At 46.7% G+C, this 21,108-nt stretch overlaps 6 protein-coding genes across 6 annotated transcripts; 3 read left to right on the forward strand and 3 right to left on the reverse strand.

Moving 5' to 3' along the window:
* Positions 1–46: 46 nt before the first annotated feature.
* BDW43DRAFT_183247 (uncharacterized protein) lies at positions 47–1,996 on the reverse strand. The gene is made up of 3 exons (XM_032038919.1): positions 1,761–1,996; positions 1,423–1,660; positions 47–1,372 (listed from the first exon to the last, which is right to left on the reverse strand). The coding sequence occupies exons 2-3, from the start codon at positions 1,623–1,625 to the stop codon at positions 154–156; spliced, it is 1,422 nt and encodes a 473-aa protein (XP_031904624.1). The 5' UTR covers positions 1,626–1,660; positions 1,761–1,996; the 3' UTR covers positions 47–153.
* Positions 1,997–7,694: 5,698 nt separating this feature from the next.
* On the forward strand, positions 7,695–8,358 carry BDW43DRAFT_307296 (DNA-directed RNA polymerase core subunit RPC19; the record flags this gene model as incomplete). The annotated part of the gene is made up of 4 exons (XM_032046218.1): positions 7,695–7,820; positions 7,901–8,011; positions 8,073–8,142; positions 8,225–8,358. 4 exons carry the CDS (start codon positions 7,695–7,697, stop codon positions 8,356–8,358), a joined length of 441 nt encoding a protein of 146 aa, XP_031904625.1.
* Positions 8,359–8,857: 499 nt separating this feature from the next.
* BDW43DRAFT_307297 (putative NADH-ubiquinone oxidoreductase B14 subunit) lies at positions 8,858–9,638 on the reverse strand (the record flags this gene model as incomplete). Its single annotated transcript, XM_032046219.1, has 4 exons — positions 8,858–8,977; positions 9,116–9,262; positions 9,431–9,492; positions 9,596–9,638. The coding sequence occupies 4 exons, from the start codon at positions 9,636–9,638 to the stop codon at positions 8,858–8,860; spliced, it is 372 nt and encodes a 123-aa protein (XP_031904626.1).
* A 338-nt stretch (positions 9,639–9,976) lies between these two features.
* Positions 9,977–11,130, forward strand: loc1. The gene is made up of 3 exons (XM_032038920.1): positions 9,977–10,383; positions 10,446–10,595; positions 10,693–11,130. The coding sequence occupies exons 1-3, from the start codon at positions 10,096–10,098 to the stop codon at positions 10,834–10,836; spliced, it is 582 nt and encodes a 193-aa protein (XP_031904627.1). The 5' UTR covers positions 9,977–10,095; the 3' UTR covers positions 10,837–11,130.
* BDW43DRAFT_297445 (putative hydrolase, alpha/beta fold family) lies at positions 11,016–12,666 on the reverse strand (the record flags this gene model as incomplete). The annotated part of the gene is made up of 6 exons (XM_032044388.1): positions 11,016–11,186; positions 11,246–11,374; positions 11,429–11,552; positions 11,616–11,696; positions 11,747–11,907; positions 11,965–12,666. 6 exons carry the CDS (start codon positions 12,664–12,666, stop codon positions 11,016–11,018), a joined length of 1,368 nt encoding a protein of 455 aa, XP_031904628.1.
* A 1,114-nt stretch (positions 12,667–13,780) lies between these two features.
* On the forward strand, positions 13,781–18,710 carry BDW43DRAFT_297446 (uncharacterized protein; the record flags this gene model as incomplete). The annotated part of the gene is made up of 8 exons (XM_032044389.1): positions 13,781–14,937; positions 15,165–15,235; positions 15,691–16,691; positions 16,747–16,857; positions 16,916–16,933; positions 16,999–17,114; positions 17,167–17,819; positions 17,869–18,710. The coding sequence occupies 8 exons, from the start codon at positions 13,781–13,783 to the stop codon at positions 18,708–18,710; spliced, it is 3,969 nt and encodes a 1,322-aa protein (XP_031904629.1).
* Positions 18,711–21,108: the final 2,398 nt, after the last annotated feature.

A 21,108-nucleotide genomic window follows, 5' to 3' on the forward strand; every position in this document is an offset into this window, starting at 1 on the left:
CGCGAGTGGCCAGTCACAAAACCATAGTGTCACGTCGCTTTCGGACACAGAGTAAAGTTAAGAGAAAAGGGTTTCCAGTTCAAGCCCGCTAGGCGTGGATTATAATTGGACGAGGTCATAGAGTACGGAAGCTAGCTGTGATAAACCGAATAATTAAGAGTGGAACAGATCCCATGCTCTAGCACATAGGCCTAAAAATTCCTCTTTCTTTCTCCGTTGGGTCTCCGGGGAATCTCGTCCGGCCCCGAATGGGCCATAACCGGTGCCAGCCCCAGGTGCCAACGCTGGATTTGGCCGGTAGTATGTTTCGGGACCGTGGCCTAAGGGGGGGCTTCCGTTATCTTGCTCGTACTCACTCCTAGTGCGCCGACGAGCGGTTCTCTCGGATGGATACATGGGTTGGGAGGGGGGAGCCTGTGTACTGGCCATTGGTGCCGCTTCCGAATGGATTGCAGCAGACTTGGGCTGACCATTGACGACACGTGGCGATGGCGGAGTTGGAGGCTGGTGACCTCCATAGTGCACAATACGTGGTAACAGGTCTTCCCGCCCACCCGACAGTTCTTGAACAGCTTCCTCTGCCGAACGGTATTCTCGGGGCCGCTTAGGAGCTTGCGCCGCGGTTCCCTGGATCCTAGGAGACGGTAACGGCGGCAAGTTGTTTGACTGAGAAGAACTAGAGTTGGATGTATTCTGGTAGAATGGCGCGCGGGTCGCATCCCTTTCCCGGGAGCCCAAAGCATCCGAGCCGAACACATCGGAAATGGGAGGAAGTCGATTGTTCGTTTGGGTAGCAGGGACATGATGAACATGGGAAGTTGAGGCTAGTGTAGGGCTTTGATTGGCAACATGGCGCGTCAATGGCTGGGGTTGGTGTCTGCCAGTAAAGGTCTGGTGCAAGGGTGCGGATTGAATAACACGCTCGTTGGCAAATTGCGCTGCAGACGGTGGGACGATCGACAGGCCTGGAGGTCTCCGTTTCGAAGAAGTAATCTTGGGGAGACCGAAGGAGGATTCCGATGGTCTGATCCCCTCTGGACCATCGTCCTTGGCTGACCTTTGCAATCGTGATTCAATTATTGACCTCTGTTGGTCTCTCACCGACAGACTTCTTTGCAACTGCTCTCTCATAATTGGATCATGTGTCTGAAAACCCGGCGACAGGCAAGCGATTCCGACCTCCTGCATATTGACACCCTCCCGGGCCGTCATAGGACCACCGGGAGCGCGAGCTGATAGGCCCCCGGAAGTTGGAAGACTCGTTGACAAGTCTAATCTCCGAGGTCGAGGCCGAGAGTGACTCTGCATTGCAGGCGAGGATGGGGGCTCTTTCTTGACGATAACCTTTGGGGCATTACTTCCGTTCTGCGACCTGGTAGAATATTAGTCTTTTAGTCTCCCAGGCCCTCACAAAGTACTTACGAAGGCGAAGTGTGTTTTCTTCCTGAAGGCGAACTCTTTGAGGACGACTCATCCCGAGATGGCCCCAAAGGCCGAGGCGGCGTGGAAGTAGCCTGGCTACCAGGTGTGGGTGCCAAAGTTGGGCAATTTTTGGGGCTCGGATCGCGATTCATGTGCGAAGATACTAATGGAGCAGCTGTGGCAGGCGCGACTGCAGTAGACATGATCGCAAGAGGGATGCGAAGGTATATACCGGAAACAAAAGAAAAATGAGTATCCGATCGATGTTGAGAACCGACGACTCTCCACTTCTAACACAGCATCCAAGTCGCAACTTGTGCCGTACATAAACCACGTACTCTCTTATAGCTGGGACGTCAGTGCCACACCCCAAGTCTCTTCGACGCTCTAGAACGACAAGCGAAGTGTAGCGGGCAACGTATCTAGCTTTGTTCTGCCAGGCGCTCGACAGTTGGTATGGTAGGGTGACGTCGAATCAAATAGCGCGCAAATGTCCAGGGCCGGCAATGCAGGCGGCTATATTTCTGAGAGCGCTGGAGCTTTGGAAACGAAGGGGGGCGGTCGAAAGCTTTGGAAACCAACCCGAAACTAAGACAAAGACGATAATGAACCACCGCAGCGACAGAGGGATGGCGAATGTGGAGAGAAGGGAAGAGGGCCAACGGAAGTGTGGCACCTCAGCAGTTGGTCAAACACAGTTCGGGGAATGGGAACTGTGACGAGGTGTGGCCGGATGCTGGAACAGCGGTTAACTAAAGGTAGCTCGGCGGCAGTGCGGCAACTCTGAGAGGTCGGCTGGAACGGGAGAACGATCCAGAGCAAGCAAGCGAAGGGTATGGACCGGGATGTCGACAAGCCTGGCCCAGCGAAACGCAAGTGTCCTAAAAGGGAGGACTAGAGGGTATTTCCACCTTCTCGAGGAAGAAGAGAAAGAAAGAAGGGGGAGAAGGGAGGGGAAGGAGGCGAGAAGGGGAAAAGGAAAAGAGAAAGAAAAAAAAAAGAAGAGAGGAAGAGGGGTGAACCAGCGGAAGAGCGGATATGATGAAGATTATTCAGGAGGATTTCTAGACTGTATGGCAAAGCGTAGAAAGAAAAGCACAGTGGGACAAAGAACTGGGTAATTCCAGGCGGTACAACATTGGAGGGGCAAATATAATCTTAATGGCAAAAAAAAGAAGAAAGTAGAAAAGCAACAAGAGGATCTGAAGCAGGTGTTCCTAAAAGTAAAAAAAGCAAAAAATCCACCCAAATGAGACCAAAGTAGAGAGAGAGTTGTATGTATGGTATTGATTGGGTCGAAACCGGAGCAAGTTAAGACAAGTCATGTATGGAGCTCGGATGTGGGGGAAATTGAGTGCTCCAAGGTGTATCGAAGTAGTTGTCAGTCTTGAACCTCCTCCTCCTACAACTCTTGTAACATGTGCTGGGCAGAGAAAGTATGAAAATTTTTAAACTGAAATTGGGAAAGAAAAATTAACGAAATAATCAGTAAATTGAAAATAATTAAAATTAAAATAAAAAATTTTTTCTTCTCAATTTATCTTATAATAAACGAGATTTATTCCAGAGTGATAGGGTGTAATAATCATCAAACTCCTGAACCCTCTAGTAGCCCCTCTCATTGGTCAGGGCTGAGACATGGTTTGTTTCTGTTCTGTTGAGGGCGATGATCTGACACTTCTGTGACAATTTTAGTGCTGATTGCTGAACCCACCGGGATTTTGTACTACAAGCTGATGGTACTATTGGTAAAAGCAACAAGGAAGATTGTAAGTACCTAACAAAGATTCTTCCTTATTGAGGCATTCAATATTCCCAATCAACAATTTTTAAATTAGAAATATTATTAGAGATATACGTATATATACATATATGTAAATGAAATCCCAAAAAAAGGAAAGAAAAAGGAATAAGGGAAAAAGGGAAAAATAACAGAAAGATAAAATAACCATCCAATATACTTTACAATCAACCAGCTGACAATATTCCCCCCACTAAGCCACTTTCAGCTAAAGTAGGGGCTCTCACCCTCAGTTTCCTTTGCGACCCATCCCGTGGTGATTCAGGACCGCTGGCGCTTAAATTTGAGATGAGTTGGATGTTCTCCATATCGATGTACCGCGTATCATTTTGTATCCTTTCCTACCCTGGAGTATAGAAATCCAGATGAGTCAAGCTGATAGATATTCACTGATGTAACAGAGATTGTGAATTTGCAAGAGAGGGAGATAGGGAGAGAAATCCGTTACCTAACTCTAGTCATTAATTTAAGACCTCTGTGTCAGCTAAGAATAAATAGTAGCCAAAAAAAAAGGTTCAAGAAAATTAAAAATACCAAAACAAAATGAAACCAAAAGCTCAAGACCAAACCAAGCAAACACCCCCTTCTAAACTATTGGCAAAAGAATCTGCGACACAAGCGTCCCTCACCAATCCAATTATCCACCGGCGCCAAACTGGAAGAAACAATAGTCCCTTCCTGTTCCATGAAAGCTTTGTAACTTATCTCCGTATGTTCCCCCCTCCTCAGTACGAGGGCTGATTGATTTGCAATTTTCTTTTTTGATTGTCGATCCTGGAGTTACTACTAAGCAGTAAATAGGTAGTATAATACATTCATTCTTTGGTTTAATTATTCTGTACTATTATTTCATACAGATGTGATGCATCATAATTCTTGACACGTTCTTTTCCCTTTTCTTTCACCCTTTGTTTTCCTAGTTAGTTCATGAGAGCTCTTAATCTTGTCTGGTTTTATCTCTACCTTAAAAATATAACCTACCAAATTCAATGTCATAGAGAAAAAAACTAAAAAAAAAAGTCTCCTTTGTATCATACTACTATCTCCGAACAGCTAACTGACAACAACCTAAAACAAGGCGGCACATATTCCGGCAGTCTGGAGTTACAAAGTACCGCAGGACGGAGTACAACCAAATAAATAAATCCTGGGCATAATAATAACATTACAGTTCCCACGATCTGCTTTGTCTCCCGATTATCACGCGGTAAGTGGATCGTCATGGCTTGCGGGCGTCACATTGTGACATGCCCAGACCGGCCAACATTTTGATTTTGATAATATAGGAATATAGCTCCATTCCGCCAGACTTGTCGGTCAATCCATGATGTAGCATCAAATATCGTAATGTCTTAGCACTTATCTAGGCGAAGAGACAAGATAGAGAGAAAATTTTTGAATTTTTCCGTCTTCCTTCCCCATCAATAACCTTGCCTTGCCTCGCCTCGTCATCATTTACATAGCTCTCCCAATCCTCAACAAATTACTCTTCTGGATCAAACTCCGATCACTCCGTATTTATCCCCATACCCAAAGATTGAGATGGGATCGGCTTGCCTATCATCGGGTTGACAGGAAGACTAGAAGAACAAGTTAAGGGCCTGAGCGGCTACAAAGTACCTAGATTAGACGTTCAGGGCTGTCATTATTAAATCGATTTTTTTTCCTTTTTCTTATCCCACTGTTTCCATTCAGCATTGTCCCATGGTAACGCTCATTAACTCTAGGCCTTGTTTGAAATTAGCTCTCATTGTACAGCCAGAAGGGCTTGATTAAGATCATAATACCTTTATACGAGATTCCAGGACCTTTGTCCATACGCATAGTATGAGATAATTTACCATCTACGTCATCGTTATCATCATTATCAATTTTTTTGGTTTTGACTCCAGTAAGCTATGTAACTATTCTAGTATGAAACTATCTTATCGGCACCAGCTCTAGAGCCGAAAGTGGTGGCAAATATATCTCTTAACACATTTTTATCTCTTTGCTACCCCAGGTCACGAGGTACGATACTGAGCCTAATAACTAATAACTAAGCCAAGAAACAGATGACTCACTTCGAGGGTCTAGAAGATAGTTGGGTAGATAATTACCGAGTGGTTCCTTTACAATAGCTCATACTACGTACACTGTACAGACCGCTTCGACTAAGAGAGCCCAAGTCGTATCGACCCCTGCTTTGGTTGCAGCACCAATTGCTGGCTCGTGGATCAAACCCTGTCAGGAAGAGTGTAGATTCGAAGTTAGTTTGCAGTGGCAGTAGGGGCCACAAGAGGAGTTCATAAGGAGCATGTATGTACAGATACGCTCACAGGGACAGTGGGAGCTGCACGGAATACAATGCATTGTTTTGTTTACTATTATACCCTTTCCTGTACATATATCGAACTATGAATGTACATCGATATTAGATACTGCTAGTAGGAGATATGGACCCTGTGTCTCGAAGTGGCAATGTAATTCTCAAAATGAATATCAGATCGCCTGTCTTAGTATTTTACCTCCCCTCCCGTATAATATCTGCTGGATGCTGGGGATTTTTCCTAGTCTGTTTTGAGTCGGTTCCCTTCGAACTTATCATACTCCTCCCGTATACTACTACTTATTTGAGTGATAATACTAAGGAATAAGAAGAAGGATAGTAATGATAATGATAATAACAATAATAGCAATAATAGCAATAATAGCAATAATAGCAATAATAGCAATAATAGCAATAGTAATGACGGAAACAAAGATAGAAATACTACATCGTAAATTTTTGATGGTGCAAATCAAATATTACCGGTCATGAAACTAGTTCGTTGGTTCAAGTAGTAAAGGGAAAAAGAATAATTGAAGTCGCCCCGGCGGACCCACGTGTCTTCCTTGCAAATTAGATTTAAGGAACGAGCTGCCAGCCACTTCGAACCACTAGTTTATGGGTCTTCCAATTTTCTTCCTTCCGAAGTCTCCAGAAATTATTGGTTTTACTCCGGAGTTGGTTTGACCTGTCGGTCCAGATCAACTCCTCTTTCTCTGACTTGGCCATCTGGCTATGGTTCCAAGTTCATGACAGGAACACGTTGACCCGATGCAAAAATCCTTGGTTTGATGGGGATATTCTTCATGTGAAGATTGGAGCCCTTGAAACTGAACTTTTTCCTTCCCGTGACGTGGAGAATTCTGTTACAGGAACACACTCAAGCAACATTACATTACTACTGGCCTTGCTCTATTATTACTAGGCTAAGTTCAGGGGAGAAGATGGATTCCCTCAAGAGGAGTTGAGTTTATTTTCTTCCGTCATCAGATACGGATGATAGTCCATCCGTCCTACGTAGACTATTACGCAGTCGGTTTGACGTTCAATAGATATAACGGCAATCTGGTTTCTGCACGGACTGTTCATCGGTTGTTAATATTATCTCCCATGTGGACTTGGAGGTGGTCTTTGCGTCAAGCGAGATGGCCCTTGGTCGATCGCAATTAACACCAGGTTCGTTGGAGTTGCCTAGATATCCACTAGATAGTAGATACTCCTATGACCTTAATTTTTTCTCGTTAATGTTGCGTGGATGTATAATATACATCTCTTATGCCCTGTAGCTATACCTAACCTGAGATTAACACTTCGGATATTCTTCTAGACCTGTGAAAATTGACGTCGTGTTTATTGATCAGTCAAGTTATTTTTGGCGTAAAAGCAGTACATACTACCTCGACCATGGGCAACTCTTTCAGGGTCATTTGAGTTCAGCTTAGTCATGCCGTTATAATAAGCTGTCAAGTGAGTGAACCCTTAAAATCATAGAGCCGCTATAGCTTCAAGTAAGATGCCACAGCCATCGTTCCGTTTTAAATCCGCGTCTTGTCTGGGAAATTCAACCAATGCACTCTTTTCTGAGTAACCACCCGGTCTGTATGCGTGAGACAAACAATCTCACAGCAAACCATGGCAGTAAGGAGCCGTCATGTCCATACAGGTCGATTCCCAATAGTGTTTAGAACCTAAAAGTGAGACACAGTCTGACTACTGCTTTTCTTAACATTCCACGGCAGAGGATAATTGTCAAGTGTTGTGTTTTATATACTCCGTAGGTGATTTTGCCAAGATAAAAACCTCCGATCCCGAAGGCGGTCAGGTCCTCTATCGATAACCGTTTTTCGCTTTTTTTCTTGGTTTGCGACGGACTCGGATTCAAATCTGGATAGCTACGTGAATTTCACAATTGACCGCCTGCGCCGAACAATAAATCAAACAAGGCCTCTTCCACGGAGAGAAGTCCTGGTCAGGTTCCTGCTACTTTCCGAGAGCGCGCATCACCAAACTCGGTACCTTGTCCACAGCAATCACTTGAGCATTCTGTTCCAGGAAAGTCCAAATATCTAGAGCTGTCGCCAGCATATCCGAAGTCGATTTGAAAACTCCTGAAGCGTGACTTTTCTATCCCTCCACCTGTGCAACCCTTGTACCACATACACTATGCCCGCCTCTGTGCACTCCCAAGACCAGGACCAGTCCATGTTGGACGCCACCGCCGCGGCGCACCAAGAACAACAGCAGTTCGAGCAAGACGCACCGGAGATGGAGGAAAAGCGCATCCTTGTCGTTCGTCTCTCACCTGGGATTCGTGTTTAAAAAAGAAGAAAAAAGAGAGAGAGCGATGTTGCTAATTCGTGAAATGACAGCTTCCCGGCGCTACCGAGACAGCAGCGTCATTCCAGTTCGAAGGCGAGGGTCATACGTTGGGCAATGCGCTGCGATACGCCATTATGAAGAAGTTGGTGTTACCGCTTTTGGTTATTGACTTGGTTCCTTTTTTTGTATCAGAGTGCTGACAGCTTGGAAAATAGCCCCCAGGTTGAATTCTGCGGATACACCATTCCCCATCCTTCTGAGACGAAGATGAATCTGCGGATTCAGACTTATGGTATGTTTGGCCTTGTTTCCTTTTTGCAGATTTTGGGGCCTTTCCTCTGTCTCTCGCATTGGGGCTAATACTGGAAACCCAGACACAACAAACGCGGTGGAAGCGCTGGAGAAGGGCTTGAATACCGTGATGGATTTGTGTGACGTTGTTACGGACAAATTTACCGCTTCCCGTGATGCTTTTAATGCCTCCGAGGCTGATAAAATGAAAGCTTAATTTAGATATCGTCCATTTGCATTTTTCTTTCTATGATTCCTTGGTCTGGGTGTTTGTATAGCGTTGTTGTACAGTTATATAAAAAGTTTTTGCTGTTGGGTTTAGCATCATTCATGCCCATGCAGCAACTCAGCACTTGTTTTGATAGACTGTTGATATCATGTCTTATGTATCATTAGATTGTGAGGCATTCTTGTCATTAACTGCGCAGGGCTTCGTGGTCTTTACGAGCTTTGGCTTAGATAAACAAGCTAGGCCTATCGACGTAACGGAATTTAACTCCTACAGTTTTTTAGATACTACTAGGAGTTGGAGCTCACAAGCACCTCTGCTTACGATCTCGCATCGAATTCTATTGCACTACGTGTCTCAAAACTATACTAATCTTGAAGGATCCGACGTTAGCTACTCAGACAATATTTACATAACACACTCTATTGGCGCAACCCCCGAACCAAGGTAGAAATTTCAATGCAAAGGTACTCAAGAACAATTCAATTCAATTGCGGCCTTCCAAGAAGCCCGAGATGAAGTTAGGAGGTAACCGAGCACCGGGGTCTTCCTCTGGACGGAAGTACTTCATCACATGAGACAGCTGCTTCCAGTAGTTGAGGGTTTCCTAGAGAGTAAGAAGACGGTCAGTACACTTGGGGTTCCTCTAGTGATAATAATGGTGACGATTGTCAAATGGGCCATGCGCAATCTTGCACTCGGCGCCATGGTAGCTTGGGAAAGATAAGACCGGACAAAAACTAACCTGGAACTCGGCGTGGCTTTGGAACAGCAGGACATCGACGGCGCTGAGCTGCTTCACGTAGCGGTGCTTCTCGAACTCCTGGCGAACCTTGGTGCGGATGACGGATACGGGCATGTTCAGTGAGTACATGGTCTGGATCTCGGGGGACTGTTCGGTTCAATGGGTTCCATGTCAGTTTGCCTGACCTTCAAAATGATGATTCGGTGCGATTCTAGGCTGAGCGACGAGGTCGATCTGTGATGTCGAATGTAGGGACCCTCCCCACGACCACACTCGAAAACACCCCAGTAGTTTCAAAGAATAGGGATCACTGACCGCTCTAAGCCATTCTCTGTACGACTTAAGGACACGAGTTCTGGCATCTGTCCAGTTGACAGCTGTTGTAGGTGAGGCGGTTAGCTTTGCATTTCGTCCATTGACATCGCAGCAATTTCTAAAGGCCGGAGCGGCTCGGTCTGCGTGAGAATAAGGTGGACATACAGGAGCGCGTGCGCTGCGCGAGGTAAGTGGGATTGATAGTCATTTTGGAGTGATAAGAGACTGCAACCCCAAGCCGGGTACTCGACAATGGCTCACTGGGAGAGAGGGGACGGTCACTGAAAAGAGGGTCGACGTTCCTTTGGGGCTTGGATTAGCGTGACGATGAGATGAGATGGTGGTGGTCGGATCAATTGGTCTCGGCGGGACACCTTTACCGCCTGCCTGTTTCAAAAAATTTCTTCTCTTGATTTCCTCGTTCATTTCTTCTTTTTGATTTTCTTGACCCCCCAGTTGAACTGTTGAAATTCTTGTGCTGCTCGTGGGATAGGATTTTTGCCGTTATTGTTTGTCACGTTATCATACTTCGCTTGGCCAGTGGCGGACTTGGTCAACATTCTTCCTAGCATCCTTCCATCGCCGCCGAGTCTCTCCTCTTTGAATCTCCACGTGCATGCGATAATCCTATAGATACCACCGAAATAATAAAGAGACGGGAAGACATGGCACCAAAACCGGGTTCGGCCAAGCCAAAGGCCTTTTCAGGCAAAGACTCGAAGAAGGGCAAGCCACTCTCCTCCGCATCGAAAGTGAGCAAGAAAGCCGGCAAGCGTCCGCCGCCACAGGAAGTTAAGTCAAAGGCGCGCACCGAAGCGAGCCAGCTGAAGAAGACGAAGAAGAGAGAATATACAGAGGCAGAATTGGACTTGCCGAAGTTGAACACAATCACACCTGTTGGGGTGGTGAAGCCCAAAGGGAAGAAGAAGGGAAAGGTTTTTGTTGACGATGAGGTATGTTCACGGGTGGAATGGCTGCTCGTATGTTTTATCGTGTTGCTAATGTGCTCTCTCAGGAGGGAATGGCTACGATCCTTGCAATGGTAAATGCCGAGAAAGAAGGGCAGATTGAGTCCAAGATGCAGAAGGCCCGCCAGTTAGAGGAGATCCGAGAAGCGAAGCGAAAGGAAGCCGAAGCTCGACAGGCTCAAAAGAAAAATAAACTGGTGCGTCGCGATATATCACTCCGAATTGTGTCTTATCTTAAGAAAAAGAAAAAACATTGTATGCAACCATGAATCACTAACGAGAACCGGTGAACAGGAAGAGACCAAGGCAGCGATCCGTCAAAAACGGAAGCGCAGGGGCGATGGCAATGAAGACGTGAAAGCCGGCACTGCTGCTACTCAAACTAACGGATCGTCTTCGAAGTCTAAAGGGAAGAGGAAAAGTGTTTCATTTGCTTGAGATGTTTGTACAAAAGTATTTCTGTCTATACCAAGTCTATGTATCTAGATGGGGTTTGGCGTTTCCACCGGTCTATGCTTTGACATGAATGGCAACTCATGACAATCATTCATGCATCATCATAATTTGCACCACTAAGCAATGGCCTCAAGTGGCAATTGAACGATTGCTAAGTAAGCCTAGTTTAGGGGTGCAGGCTGCAAATCCAGTTTGCGACGCATGGGACTAAAATCTGGCTTTAATACTGAGGTATGGCTCGCGACGTTTCCAGGAACCTTGTCGGGATTCTCGACTACGAAAGGAGTGTCAAGATCGACTTCCTTGGCCATGAGGTTTAAGAAGTTGGTCACCTGCTCAATGCGTTAAGCAAGTGTCGTGGTATTAATAGACAAGGCCAAGAATAACTTACTGGCTTCACAAACCACCTGCCGCCTCCAAGCTCAAACCAGCCAAGATGACCACCCCAGGACGTGGTCATCATGACACCGTAAGGGGTTTGCCCAATTTCTTGGAAAGGAAGTGCTTTGACGCTCGCAACCTATTGCAAGTCAGTGCATTGTAATAGGAGTCATGCTCGGCATTTCGGACTCACCGGATCATCTTCAGCTTGCACGGCAAAGAATGGGATCTTAATAGCAAGTAGCGAGTCAACGGACGAAGCATCGCGATAGTATGCACCCTCTGTAGGGTAACCCCAGGAAGCGCATTGTAATGCCCTAATACAAGTCGACAGGTCAGACACTGCTTCCAATAATATTTACTAAGATATAGTCGCTCACCGGTCCAACTCATGCAAGTATTTAGCGCCCCGAACTGCTGCAACGTCAATTCGAGGGTTCTTGCTGACCTCCTCGACATGACTAATGAACCGTTAGTAGTTGAACGCAATAGTAAGTAGTGGGTCCCCTACTTTTCAAACAGTCGCCTCATGCTTGATCCCATCACCTTACTGTAGACCTGAAGGCCGATCCAGCTGCTCTGCAAGCTCACAGAGCTTACTTCTAGATTCCATGGGCTTGCGCAAAGCACTGCTGCTTTCAACTGGCAGGCATCACCTTCTTCACCCAAGTACTATGCAAATCCAGTCTGTCAGAGTACAGCCAGCAGGCTACGCTAGAGATGACCTACGTTGGTAAGGATATTCGCGCCGAGGGAGAAGCCGATACCAAACAATGGCCGGTTCGGGAACGTCTTCCGAAGCCACTTGACGGCCTGACGGACGTCCCACGTGGCACGGGCATTATATAGAACCCCACTGGTAATCTTGGTTTGAGCACAGCCTCTGGAATTGATAACACATGCTTCCCATTTCCCATCCGCAATGAGAGGGGCAACGACATGGCGTAGATAGACCTCGTGTGAGCCGCCACTCAGACCGTGGAGAACAACGAGCATAGGTTTCGTATCATCCGAGGGCAGAGCTGCGAACTCACTGACCGAGAAGAACGCAGTTCTTTCCGGTAATCCTGATGGCTGTGTATATTTTCTCTCCTGATCGGCAAGTTGGCCATCTTTGGGAGCTTCGAATGGATCCACGACGAAATCAATCGCGAAATGTCCGCTAAACATCGGATTCTCGGCTTCGAACATCCAACGTTTATAGTATACGGGAACGCCATCAAATTTCACCGTAGTCCAGGCCGTCTGCAAATGGCCATTGAATAAAAACGGGTTCAGCGAGCATGTCTTGGGTGTGGCAGTCCGGCAGAGATCCGTCAGGGTAATTTGTTCTTTAGTTCCTTTTCCAGCTTTTCTCAAGAATAAGTTGTTGTCTTTCGAGTGAAAGAACGAAACACGACCGTTTGGACGTAGCCATGATAGTATGCCCATTACGAGTAAGCCCGAGAGTAACAGTGGCACTGGAAAAGAGGTCAAGAGAGTAGCCGGAGTATCAGCAGAAGCCATCAGGGCTGCGAGTTAGCAAAACCTCCGTAGTACTAATCTACCACAATTGACCACTCTTCTCAACAAGGTGGAGAAGGAAGGGGGAGGCAAAAGACGGGGAAAGGGACTTCCCCCGGCAGAGATAAACAGAAAATATCAGTAACGCCGAACCAATCCTCGGAGTCTTAATTCGTTCAATTATGAATCTCCCAGAAGTTGATTTTCAAGTGCCTCGGCATCATTGCCCGATAGGGGAAGTGCTGACATAAGCACCTTATCTTTGCAACAGTCCCGATTCGGTATAAGTTAATGTATCGCTGATCAGTCAGCCTCTGATGACTCATCTGCTCTCCCCAACTCTACGTCATGGCTGGATATCACGAGGTGCCAGTCAGTTGACAAGAAATCATGGTGGCTTTGGTCCTTTTTCGTTTTATCTCTTTTCATCGTCAGGCTAGCTGGCCGAATTCAAACACCCTGTCTGGAATCAGGGTTGAATATGGGAGTCGTTTTTGTGTTGCAATTCTTATTGCGGTATCAGGGAGATGCCGGATGCGGAAACTACTATAGATTGAATGGAACATAGCATCATAGACCTTTTCCTAACCTTAGCCTCCACTTTCAAAGAATCTTGTGCGATGGGAAATCCTGATACAGTACCAGTAAAGCAGGCTATTCTGTTGAGTCTACTACTATACTGGAACTAGACAACACAATACCGAATCTGTATGTAATTCTCATAATATTGTGACCCTGCCTCGTGCCGTTTGCGTGCGAAGCCATGGGCGTTCGTGTGAACTACTTCAAGGTCAAGGCCCTCCCTCCTGCTCTACACTTATGAGACGCCTTTTCCGTCACGCGGCACCCCCCCTGGCCTATTTCTATACACCATGAGATTCCAGGAACAGCAGGAGACAAGCTGGCTACCATTTCACCTATGAGTCTCTGTCAGTCCCCAGATATACCCCCTCAGACAATAGATTCAAAAGCCCGAGAAACACTCAGGAAGGCCCTAGTTCTCGGTTCCACTTATGGTGAAAATTCACGACTTTCCATCGATATGGCATATGGTCTTCATCGGGCTGGAAAAAGAATTAAAACCATTACGAAAATGAATCTCTGGTTACGAAGCGGGAAGAGTGCCGAAGTTGACTCCACTAAGCGATGCTACCTCCTCGAATTGCCCACTGAGTTACTGCTAGAGATCATTTCTCATCTACCTGTGCTATCAGAGGCTTGTCTGGCATTGACGAGTAAGCGACTGTTCGCCGTATCCAGCGCGATCCTAGATTCAAAATCCCTGCACTTTAGTCGAGACTTTGCACCACTTTTTCATCATTATCGAAATGGACACAGCTTCGTTACTACTCGGTGGCAGTTTATCAAAATGCTGGAAAACGGCACGTGGCGAGCTTGCTCGAAATGTTTGAAGCTACATCCACGAGGCTTGTTCCCTGCACGGGAGCTGAAACGAAAAGCGGAAGAACGGTCTTGTAGCCTAGGAAATTCGGCAGGCATAGTTGACTTGTGTCCATGCAAAAAGCTAACATTTCGAGACAAGATGGATCTTGTTGAACTCTTGTTGATGAGACAGAAGTCTGTAATAGCCTTGGCGGCGCAATTTGGAACTGGCGTTCAGGAACGGTTTTGCTGGCATACGTGCACAGAAGACTACGGTTCTACGCAGATAAAGGTCGAGTTGTTCCCAGAGCTAGACGAAAACGGCCAGTTGAAAATCAAAACGGAATACCAGCTATCAACAAGATCAGGGCAGCTTGGAAAGGAAGAGTCCATCACACCTCGCTTTGGATGCGCACACCGATCGATCGATCTTTGGTTGTCAAGCGTCTGTCAAACCACCATCTGCCGACTGTACGACAATTTCTGCGACAGCTGTAAGCGAATATCTATCTGCAACACCTGTAATGCTTCGTTGAAATGCCCTCGCAAACAGCCCTGCCATGTTGACGAAAACACCGGAAGAGCCACATATTTCTTTTGGACGGAGAGATGCCTCGGGGGAACATCTCCCATTCCAGATCAGACCTGGGCCGCTCAGAGGATTCATCCAGCAGAAAATACGATTGATGTAGACAACTGCAGTGAACTATGCCCCTGGACCATCCGCGAACATCCGGCTCTTAATGATCCCCCGGCTCTTGAGATGAACATCCTAGACCCTGGGATGCAGAATCAGTCGATTAATCAGTTATACGCGTCAATCAACATGATTTGAATGGTTTGGACACAAAGCTATGAGAAGACTGGCATGGAGTATGGTATATAGGTACTGTTTTGAGAATCTGTGTTTTTTCATTGTATTTCTTTCTTTTCAACTCTGTTCCCTTCAATATATTTCAATTTTACTTTTCAACTTTGGTTTTGTCTTACCGGCGAAATTACATCTTTATTTTGCCGTAACTCTCTGTGCATTATACTATGAGCATATGTCTCGTCCCTGTTGTCAAAATATATAACAAACCGGAACCCACCAAAGCTAAGTCGGGTATAGCGTGTACTTCTTTACACGATCCTCTAGCATATAGAAGATAGGACAGCCAATAGTTGGAATCACTTGATATTAAAAAGAAATTTAATCCTGTTTCCTGAGAAATAGCAGAGAGGAGGTTGGTATTCAACTCTAGAACCAACCAATGAGGGCACGTAGAAAGAAAGGGTTGTTTAAATAAGTCTTTGCTTGGCAGGAGATTTGAATAAAAATTAAATGTGATGTGCTGTTCATGGGTCTTGGTCCTGGAGACGCAAGCGGTCGACGATCTCCGTAATATGTATTTTTAGGTGTGTACATACTATACTCTACATACCTTAAAAGTCGGGTGTCAATACCCCGACCGCCTTGAGAGGGGGTTTCTCCGAAGCCGAACTGAAAAAGGAAACCAAAAAGAGTATTACTTCATCTCCCCGAATGATTTGCAGTATAGTATAGACTCTAGGAGAAGCAGAGTGCAGCGATCACCACGAAGCATTATCTGCGTCCTGGGGCGATGAGCTATCCACCACCACCATCCCTTAACGGCCAATATCCTTCGCAGTATCTGCAGCAGCCTCCTCTTCAACGCCAGCAGACCATCCAGCCGCAGCAGCTACTGTACAATAATGCCCACCCGAACGCTTCGCCATACCAATATGGCAAGCCGGTCGTTTATCCTCAGGTTATGATCCCGGCGTATCCTGCCTACACACACGCGTATGATCAACAACCGCAACCACAATCACAACCGCCGCCGCCGCAACCTCAACCTCAACCACAGCAGCCGCAACCGCAACCGCAACCGCAACCGCAATATGTAAATCCATCCGACTTGTTCAATACACCGCCCCTCCCTTCTATCCCCCCCTCTCAATTTGCCCAAGCGTCATCTCAGTATGGTGGACAAACTGCAGTCTCAACCGCAAACACCAACCGCTCCCCTGCGCTCACCACCCCCGCCGCAACACAACCAACGCACTACGCCACGGCCAGCCCAAATCAAGGGAACCAGGTGTATGGCAAGTATCCCCAGGCCACACAGAGTGCGACACCGAGCGCAACACCAAATCCTACGCCGAAGCTCACACCAAAGGTTACACCAAAACCAATGCCCAAGACCACAACTGCACTGAACCCTCCAACTGTTCGACCCCCACCCGTTACCGCAACTCCCCCAGCACTGTCACCGAGACCTGTTCCCCAAGTGTTGATCCCAAACCCATCCCCAGAAGTACAGCAGAAACTACAGCGACTGCCGTCCAAGAAACAAACGCAGCGACAGACAAGCCAAATGGCCTCACAAAAAACACCAAAGCCTACTATCGACTATCAGGTGCTACTCCTGGCGATGGCAGATGAGTATCTTAATGCGGCCCACAGTAACGGAACCATGGTAGCTTTGCTTAGGCAGGAGATGGAAATGGAGGAATACTATAGGTTGGTTGCAACGGGTCTTGGTTGCTTGGAAGCGGTGTTGAAGGTTGGTTGTGAACTCCGATTTTACCTACTTCATACTAATGACTCAATCCGGTTAGAATTGGAGATTACAACCCCGAGTTGAAGCCCTTGTACGACTAAGATATGCGCGCATTTTGTTCGAGGAGACAGACAATGATCTCGAGGCGGAGACTGCACTGAGTAAAGGCGTATGTTCACTACCTATGGACTCACTATCATACCACGGTACTAACATTCCCCTATTAGATTGACTTGTGCGAGCGGGTAAGTCGCTTCTTTCTAAGCTTTCTATGTTGCTGCTGCTTGCTAGGATGCTGACAATATCTTAGAACCGCATGCTAGACTTAAAATACAGTATGCAACACCTTTTCGCGCGAATGCTACACAAGACAAATCCTAGGGCCTCAATGAAAGCCGTGGACGGGATGATACAGGATGTAGAAGCGTGAGTAATGCCTAGGTTTATGATACTGAAGTTTGCATGCTCACTAACATAGATATCGTCACTCTGCATGGGAGTATGCATTTCGCTTCCTTCGGGTATCTCTCTCACTATCGTCTTCTGCCCATCAAGATTCTGTGGCAGCCCTGCAAAACCTTCACAAAATTGCTAATATGGCCAACCGCAATGGCGATAAGGCTGTTTCGGCCATGTCGGCCGTCATCGAGGCTCTTGCGCATCTGCAGCAGGGATCCAGCTTTGACTCGATTGAGCAGGCCCAGCGCGCCCTGGCAGTAGCTCGGAGCCACCAGCTTAATGATGAGCTTCGCCATATACCACAACTGACAACTTTGGTGCAAATGGTCGATATCTGTTGCAGCCTTCTTGAATTTGACATCAATCAGTCATCCCAGAAGTTGAAAAATCTACAAGATCTGATGGACGAGCGGTTGAACGACCTTAACTGGCGCGCCGATGGGTCATTTTCCATTCCTTTAAGCGGCAAGTCGGCTGGGCCTTCATCAATAGACACGGGCGACATTCTTCAGGTCCAAAATGGCACGTTGTTCTTAAGCTTTAACTGGCTACCCCAGCACGACCTCTACGCGCTTTGTTATTTCCTTAGTTCTATCACACTCAGCTGCAAGAACTCTTATGATGGTCGCAAAGCCGAGAAATTTCTCCAGGAAGGTATACGCATGGTGCAAGGTAAGTGGCATGTCAATGTATGTTTGACAAAGCTAACCGCGCCACCTAGGTAGTTTCAAAGCGCCTCAGGACATCACTGAATCCATGGTCAATGCGAATAGACGTGTAGAATGGCGCAGGACGCTGTACTGCAACCTCCTTGTTCAACAAGTATTTCTCGCCTGTGGCCGCACGGACTGGGACCTTGCCAATAAAACACTGAAAGACCTCCGACAAGTAGCCCAAGAGCTTGGCGACCACCTACCCGATACGGTCCAATGTCTATTGGAATATACCGCGGGTGCCATTGCACAAGCAACTGGTGATCTGAAAGCTGCTCTTGACTCTTTCCAGTCGCCCCTTCTTTCGTTATTCCCATCGACGAGTAAAACAGCCCGCAATGACCCCCGTCGTGATATTGCACTTCTTGCAGCCCTCAATACCGTTCTCATACTTCGTGACCCAACTCATGCGTCGCACTTCCAGCTCCCCAACATCTTGGCAACTATTGAATCATTCTGTAAGGGTAGCCCTAACAGGTATATCCAGGCAGCCTACTACCTTGTATGCGCGACCGTTCAGACTGAGTCAACCATCCAAACCAAGCAATTTCTTCAGCAGGCGCTCCAGTCCGCCACGGCAATCAGCAATAGTCAGATCACCTGCATGACATTAACATTCATGAGTTGGAAATATTTCCGCGGGGTTGTTGGTGAACAGGCTGAGAAGAGCGCGCGAGCAGGACGCGCAATGGCAAAGAAGGCCAATGATCGACTCTGGGTCAGTGTCACCGATGAGATGCTCGCGGAGACCCTGGAGAGACAGGGAAAGAACGATGAGGCCAAGGGCGTCCGCGAGGAGGGTCATCGGGTAATGATGGGGTTGCCATCAGCATTGAAAAGGCCTATCTAGCTTCTTCCTTACTTTTGTTATTCCCTCTTGCTTGTTTACTTGTTCTGCTGGTGTAACTTCCTGGGGTCTAGTACATGATACCATCTAGGGTTTGAGGTATATAGGGTCAATGGCGCAATAGAGAAATACTAGGCATTGTTTTTCATGGCTCCATCCTTGATGTCGTAGATGTGGTATCCAAGTAGTAAAGGGCAAGATCGATAAGGGGAAGCCATACAAAACAGGCTCGTATGAACTATATCCCCGCCCACTTTGGCCACCTGAACTAACTTAGCTCTACTTATGCAACTATGTCACGGCGTTTGAAAACCTAGTGGTGTCCGCCGTGTCCGCCAGGGCACTGATCGGACAAGACCATAATCAAGTGCAGGAGCTGCCAGCATTATCCTTCCCCAGATTATTTAACCCCAGCCTTTACCACTGGAGGCAAACTTTCATGGCCCTGGATGACAATAACTAAGTTGCCTTGTGGATCAGGATACCGTCTCGTGTTCCAGGGTTCAAGCGGAACAAGGCTGGGTATAATACCAGTAGAAACACGCCAATATGCGCCTATTCGTGCATGTTCATGAACTTCGTAGCCCGAGGATACATTTTCTGGTGGGTTTGTGCATCCATAATGGTGAACGAGCTCAGATAGCGCTTGCGGATAATTCCAACCAGGTTATATGGGTGCCATTCCCACCGGAATTCCACCGGCGAACAGCTCATTTTCTTCGCGAGGTCCGCAACCTGAGACAAAGTTTGTTGTTGGAATCTTCTAAATTTTTGGCTCTAGCTAAATTCCTTCTCAAACCTAAAGCAATCAAAATCCCTCTCAGATAGTCTGCTATTGCAGGATAATGCTGGGTCAATTTCTCTTTGTAGGTTCGACGTCTAGTGTAAGCTCTAAGTGTATCTGACCACCAGAGCTGAACCATTTCCATGTCTATAAAGGTAAGTCATGGTCAAGTTTCTGCTGTTGAAGACATTCCAACCTTTTCGGGGCTCTAGCTTTGACATCGACAGATGAAGATTTACCAATAATGTTTGTTCTGCTGCTGGTGCGCCAAACACAATAGGCAGGAATAGTTGTTTCCAAATACTAAGGAAGCAGATCCATAGTAAGATTTCCGGTTGTGCATGCTCGAGTTCCCAACGTGAATTTACCCTGTACGGCATGTATGTCGACTCCGATGCCCCGGTGATGGACAGCATGACGAACAGCTTCCGTAAAGGAACCGATATTGGGAAATTCTTTAACCCAACCGGAGAGACTATCGCGGATTAGCAGGTAACTCTGGAAGACGGTCGTATCACTGAATTGATAATCAGGCATGAACCTAAACACCCGGATCTGAAGCTCAGCTTCCAACGTCTGGATACGTTGCCGTGCATTCTCCAGTTCCTGCTACATCCACTTAAACTTGGAATCTTGCTGAGAGATATAAAAGCCAGGAGGACCCATATCTTCCTGGAAGGCGGTTGCGTTTCGTTCTAATTTCATCCACATATTTCTTGCTGAGCGCTTGCCCCTGCTCGAGTTCCTTGAAAATGTGGCCATTGGTTCATCACTAGCTAGAGAATCACTATGACTCTAACAGGACGGCCTGTTAGTTCAGTAACGGCATTATGAAAAGAGGGTATACATACATCTGCAGTCGTGAGGCTCTCTCTCTGCATCCATCTTCTCTCTGTTGCAATGAAAGGTAGCCTTGGGACTGGGAAAGGAAGTGTCTACCAAGATGGATCTCTCATGCTTTCCTGACGACAGGCTCTAAGTTGTAATTGAGCTTTGCTAATTTGAAGCACTGCAGTGTGTAGAGTAATGACTCTTGTTTCGTAAGGTGACAGTAAGTGTTGTGGTTTTTTTTTTTTTTTTTCACTCTGATCTGGTGTTTGACTTGAAAATCACGAGTTCCTTCTCATTCACTTCTGCTTCACTTACATTTCTACTCATTCTGATTCATATTCAAAGTGGTTGCAATATAACTTTGATCTCATCAACCAATTACACTTACTACTGATAGTGAAGACAATCCACTGCACGTCCGCATACTTCTACGTACAATCTCAAGGGCCCAGTACTATATCACATGCAATATGGGGGACTTTTCTGCTGGGAACAGAATTGTTGTGGCCGTGGATTTTGCAGCCACCTTTTCAGGTGTTGCCTGGGCTTCAACGAGCGATCTAAGTTACTTCTGTCTCTACACATTGACCTCGTGCTGACATCCGCCCTTCCTAGCCTAAGAAGCATCACATTATCAACCAGTGGCCACAGAGTCCTTCTACTTCCCTCGGTGCATGACAAGTGAAAAAGTGCCGACTGAGGTCGCATATGAGTACCGAGAGTTGGGGTCAACTTGTTTAAGGGAATTTCAGATCTACGATGGCATGCCGCGTGTCCAATGGATCA

The sequence above is a fragment of the Aspergillus alliaceus genome (genome assembly GCF_009176365.1).
Source record: "Aspergillus alliaceus strain CBS 536.65 unplaced genomic scaffold BDW43scaffold_5, whole genome shotgun sequence".
Taxonomy (NCBI): Eukaryota; Fungi; Ascomycota; class Eurotiomycetes; order Eurotiales; family Aspergillaceae; genus Aspergillus; species Aspergillus alliaceus.

Bases quoted from the DNA above. Each gene is read 5' to 3' on its own strand.
- BDW43DRAFT_183247 (XM_032038919.1), bottom strand. From the start codon at position 1,625: ATGTCTACTGCAGTCGCGCCTGCCACAGCTGCTCCATTAGTATCTTCG. The intron at 1,373-1,422 runs GTAAGTACTTTG...ATATTCTACCAG, and splicing joins AGAAAACACACTTCGCCTTC to GTCGCAGAACGGAAGTAATG.
- loc1 (XM_032038920.1), top strand. From the start codon at position 10,096: ATGGCACCAAAACCGGGTTCGGCCAAGCCAAAGGCCTTTTCAGGCAAA. The intron at 10,384-10,445 runs GTATGTTCACGG...GTGCTCTCTCAG, and splicing joins AGGTTTTTGTTGACGATGAG to GAGGGAATGGCTACGATCCT. The intron at 10,596-10,692 runs GTGCGTCGCGAT...ACCGGTGAACAG, and splicing joins CTCAAAAGAAAAATAAACTG to GAAGAGACCAAGGCAGCGAT.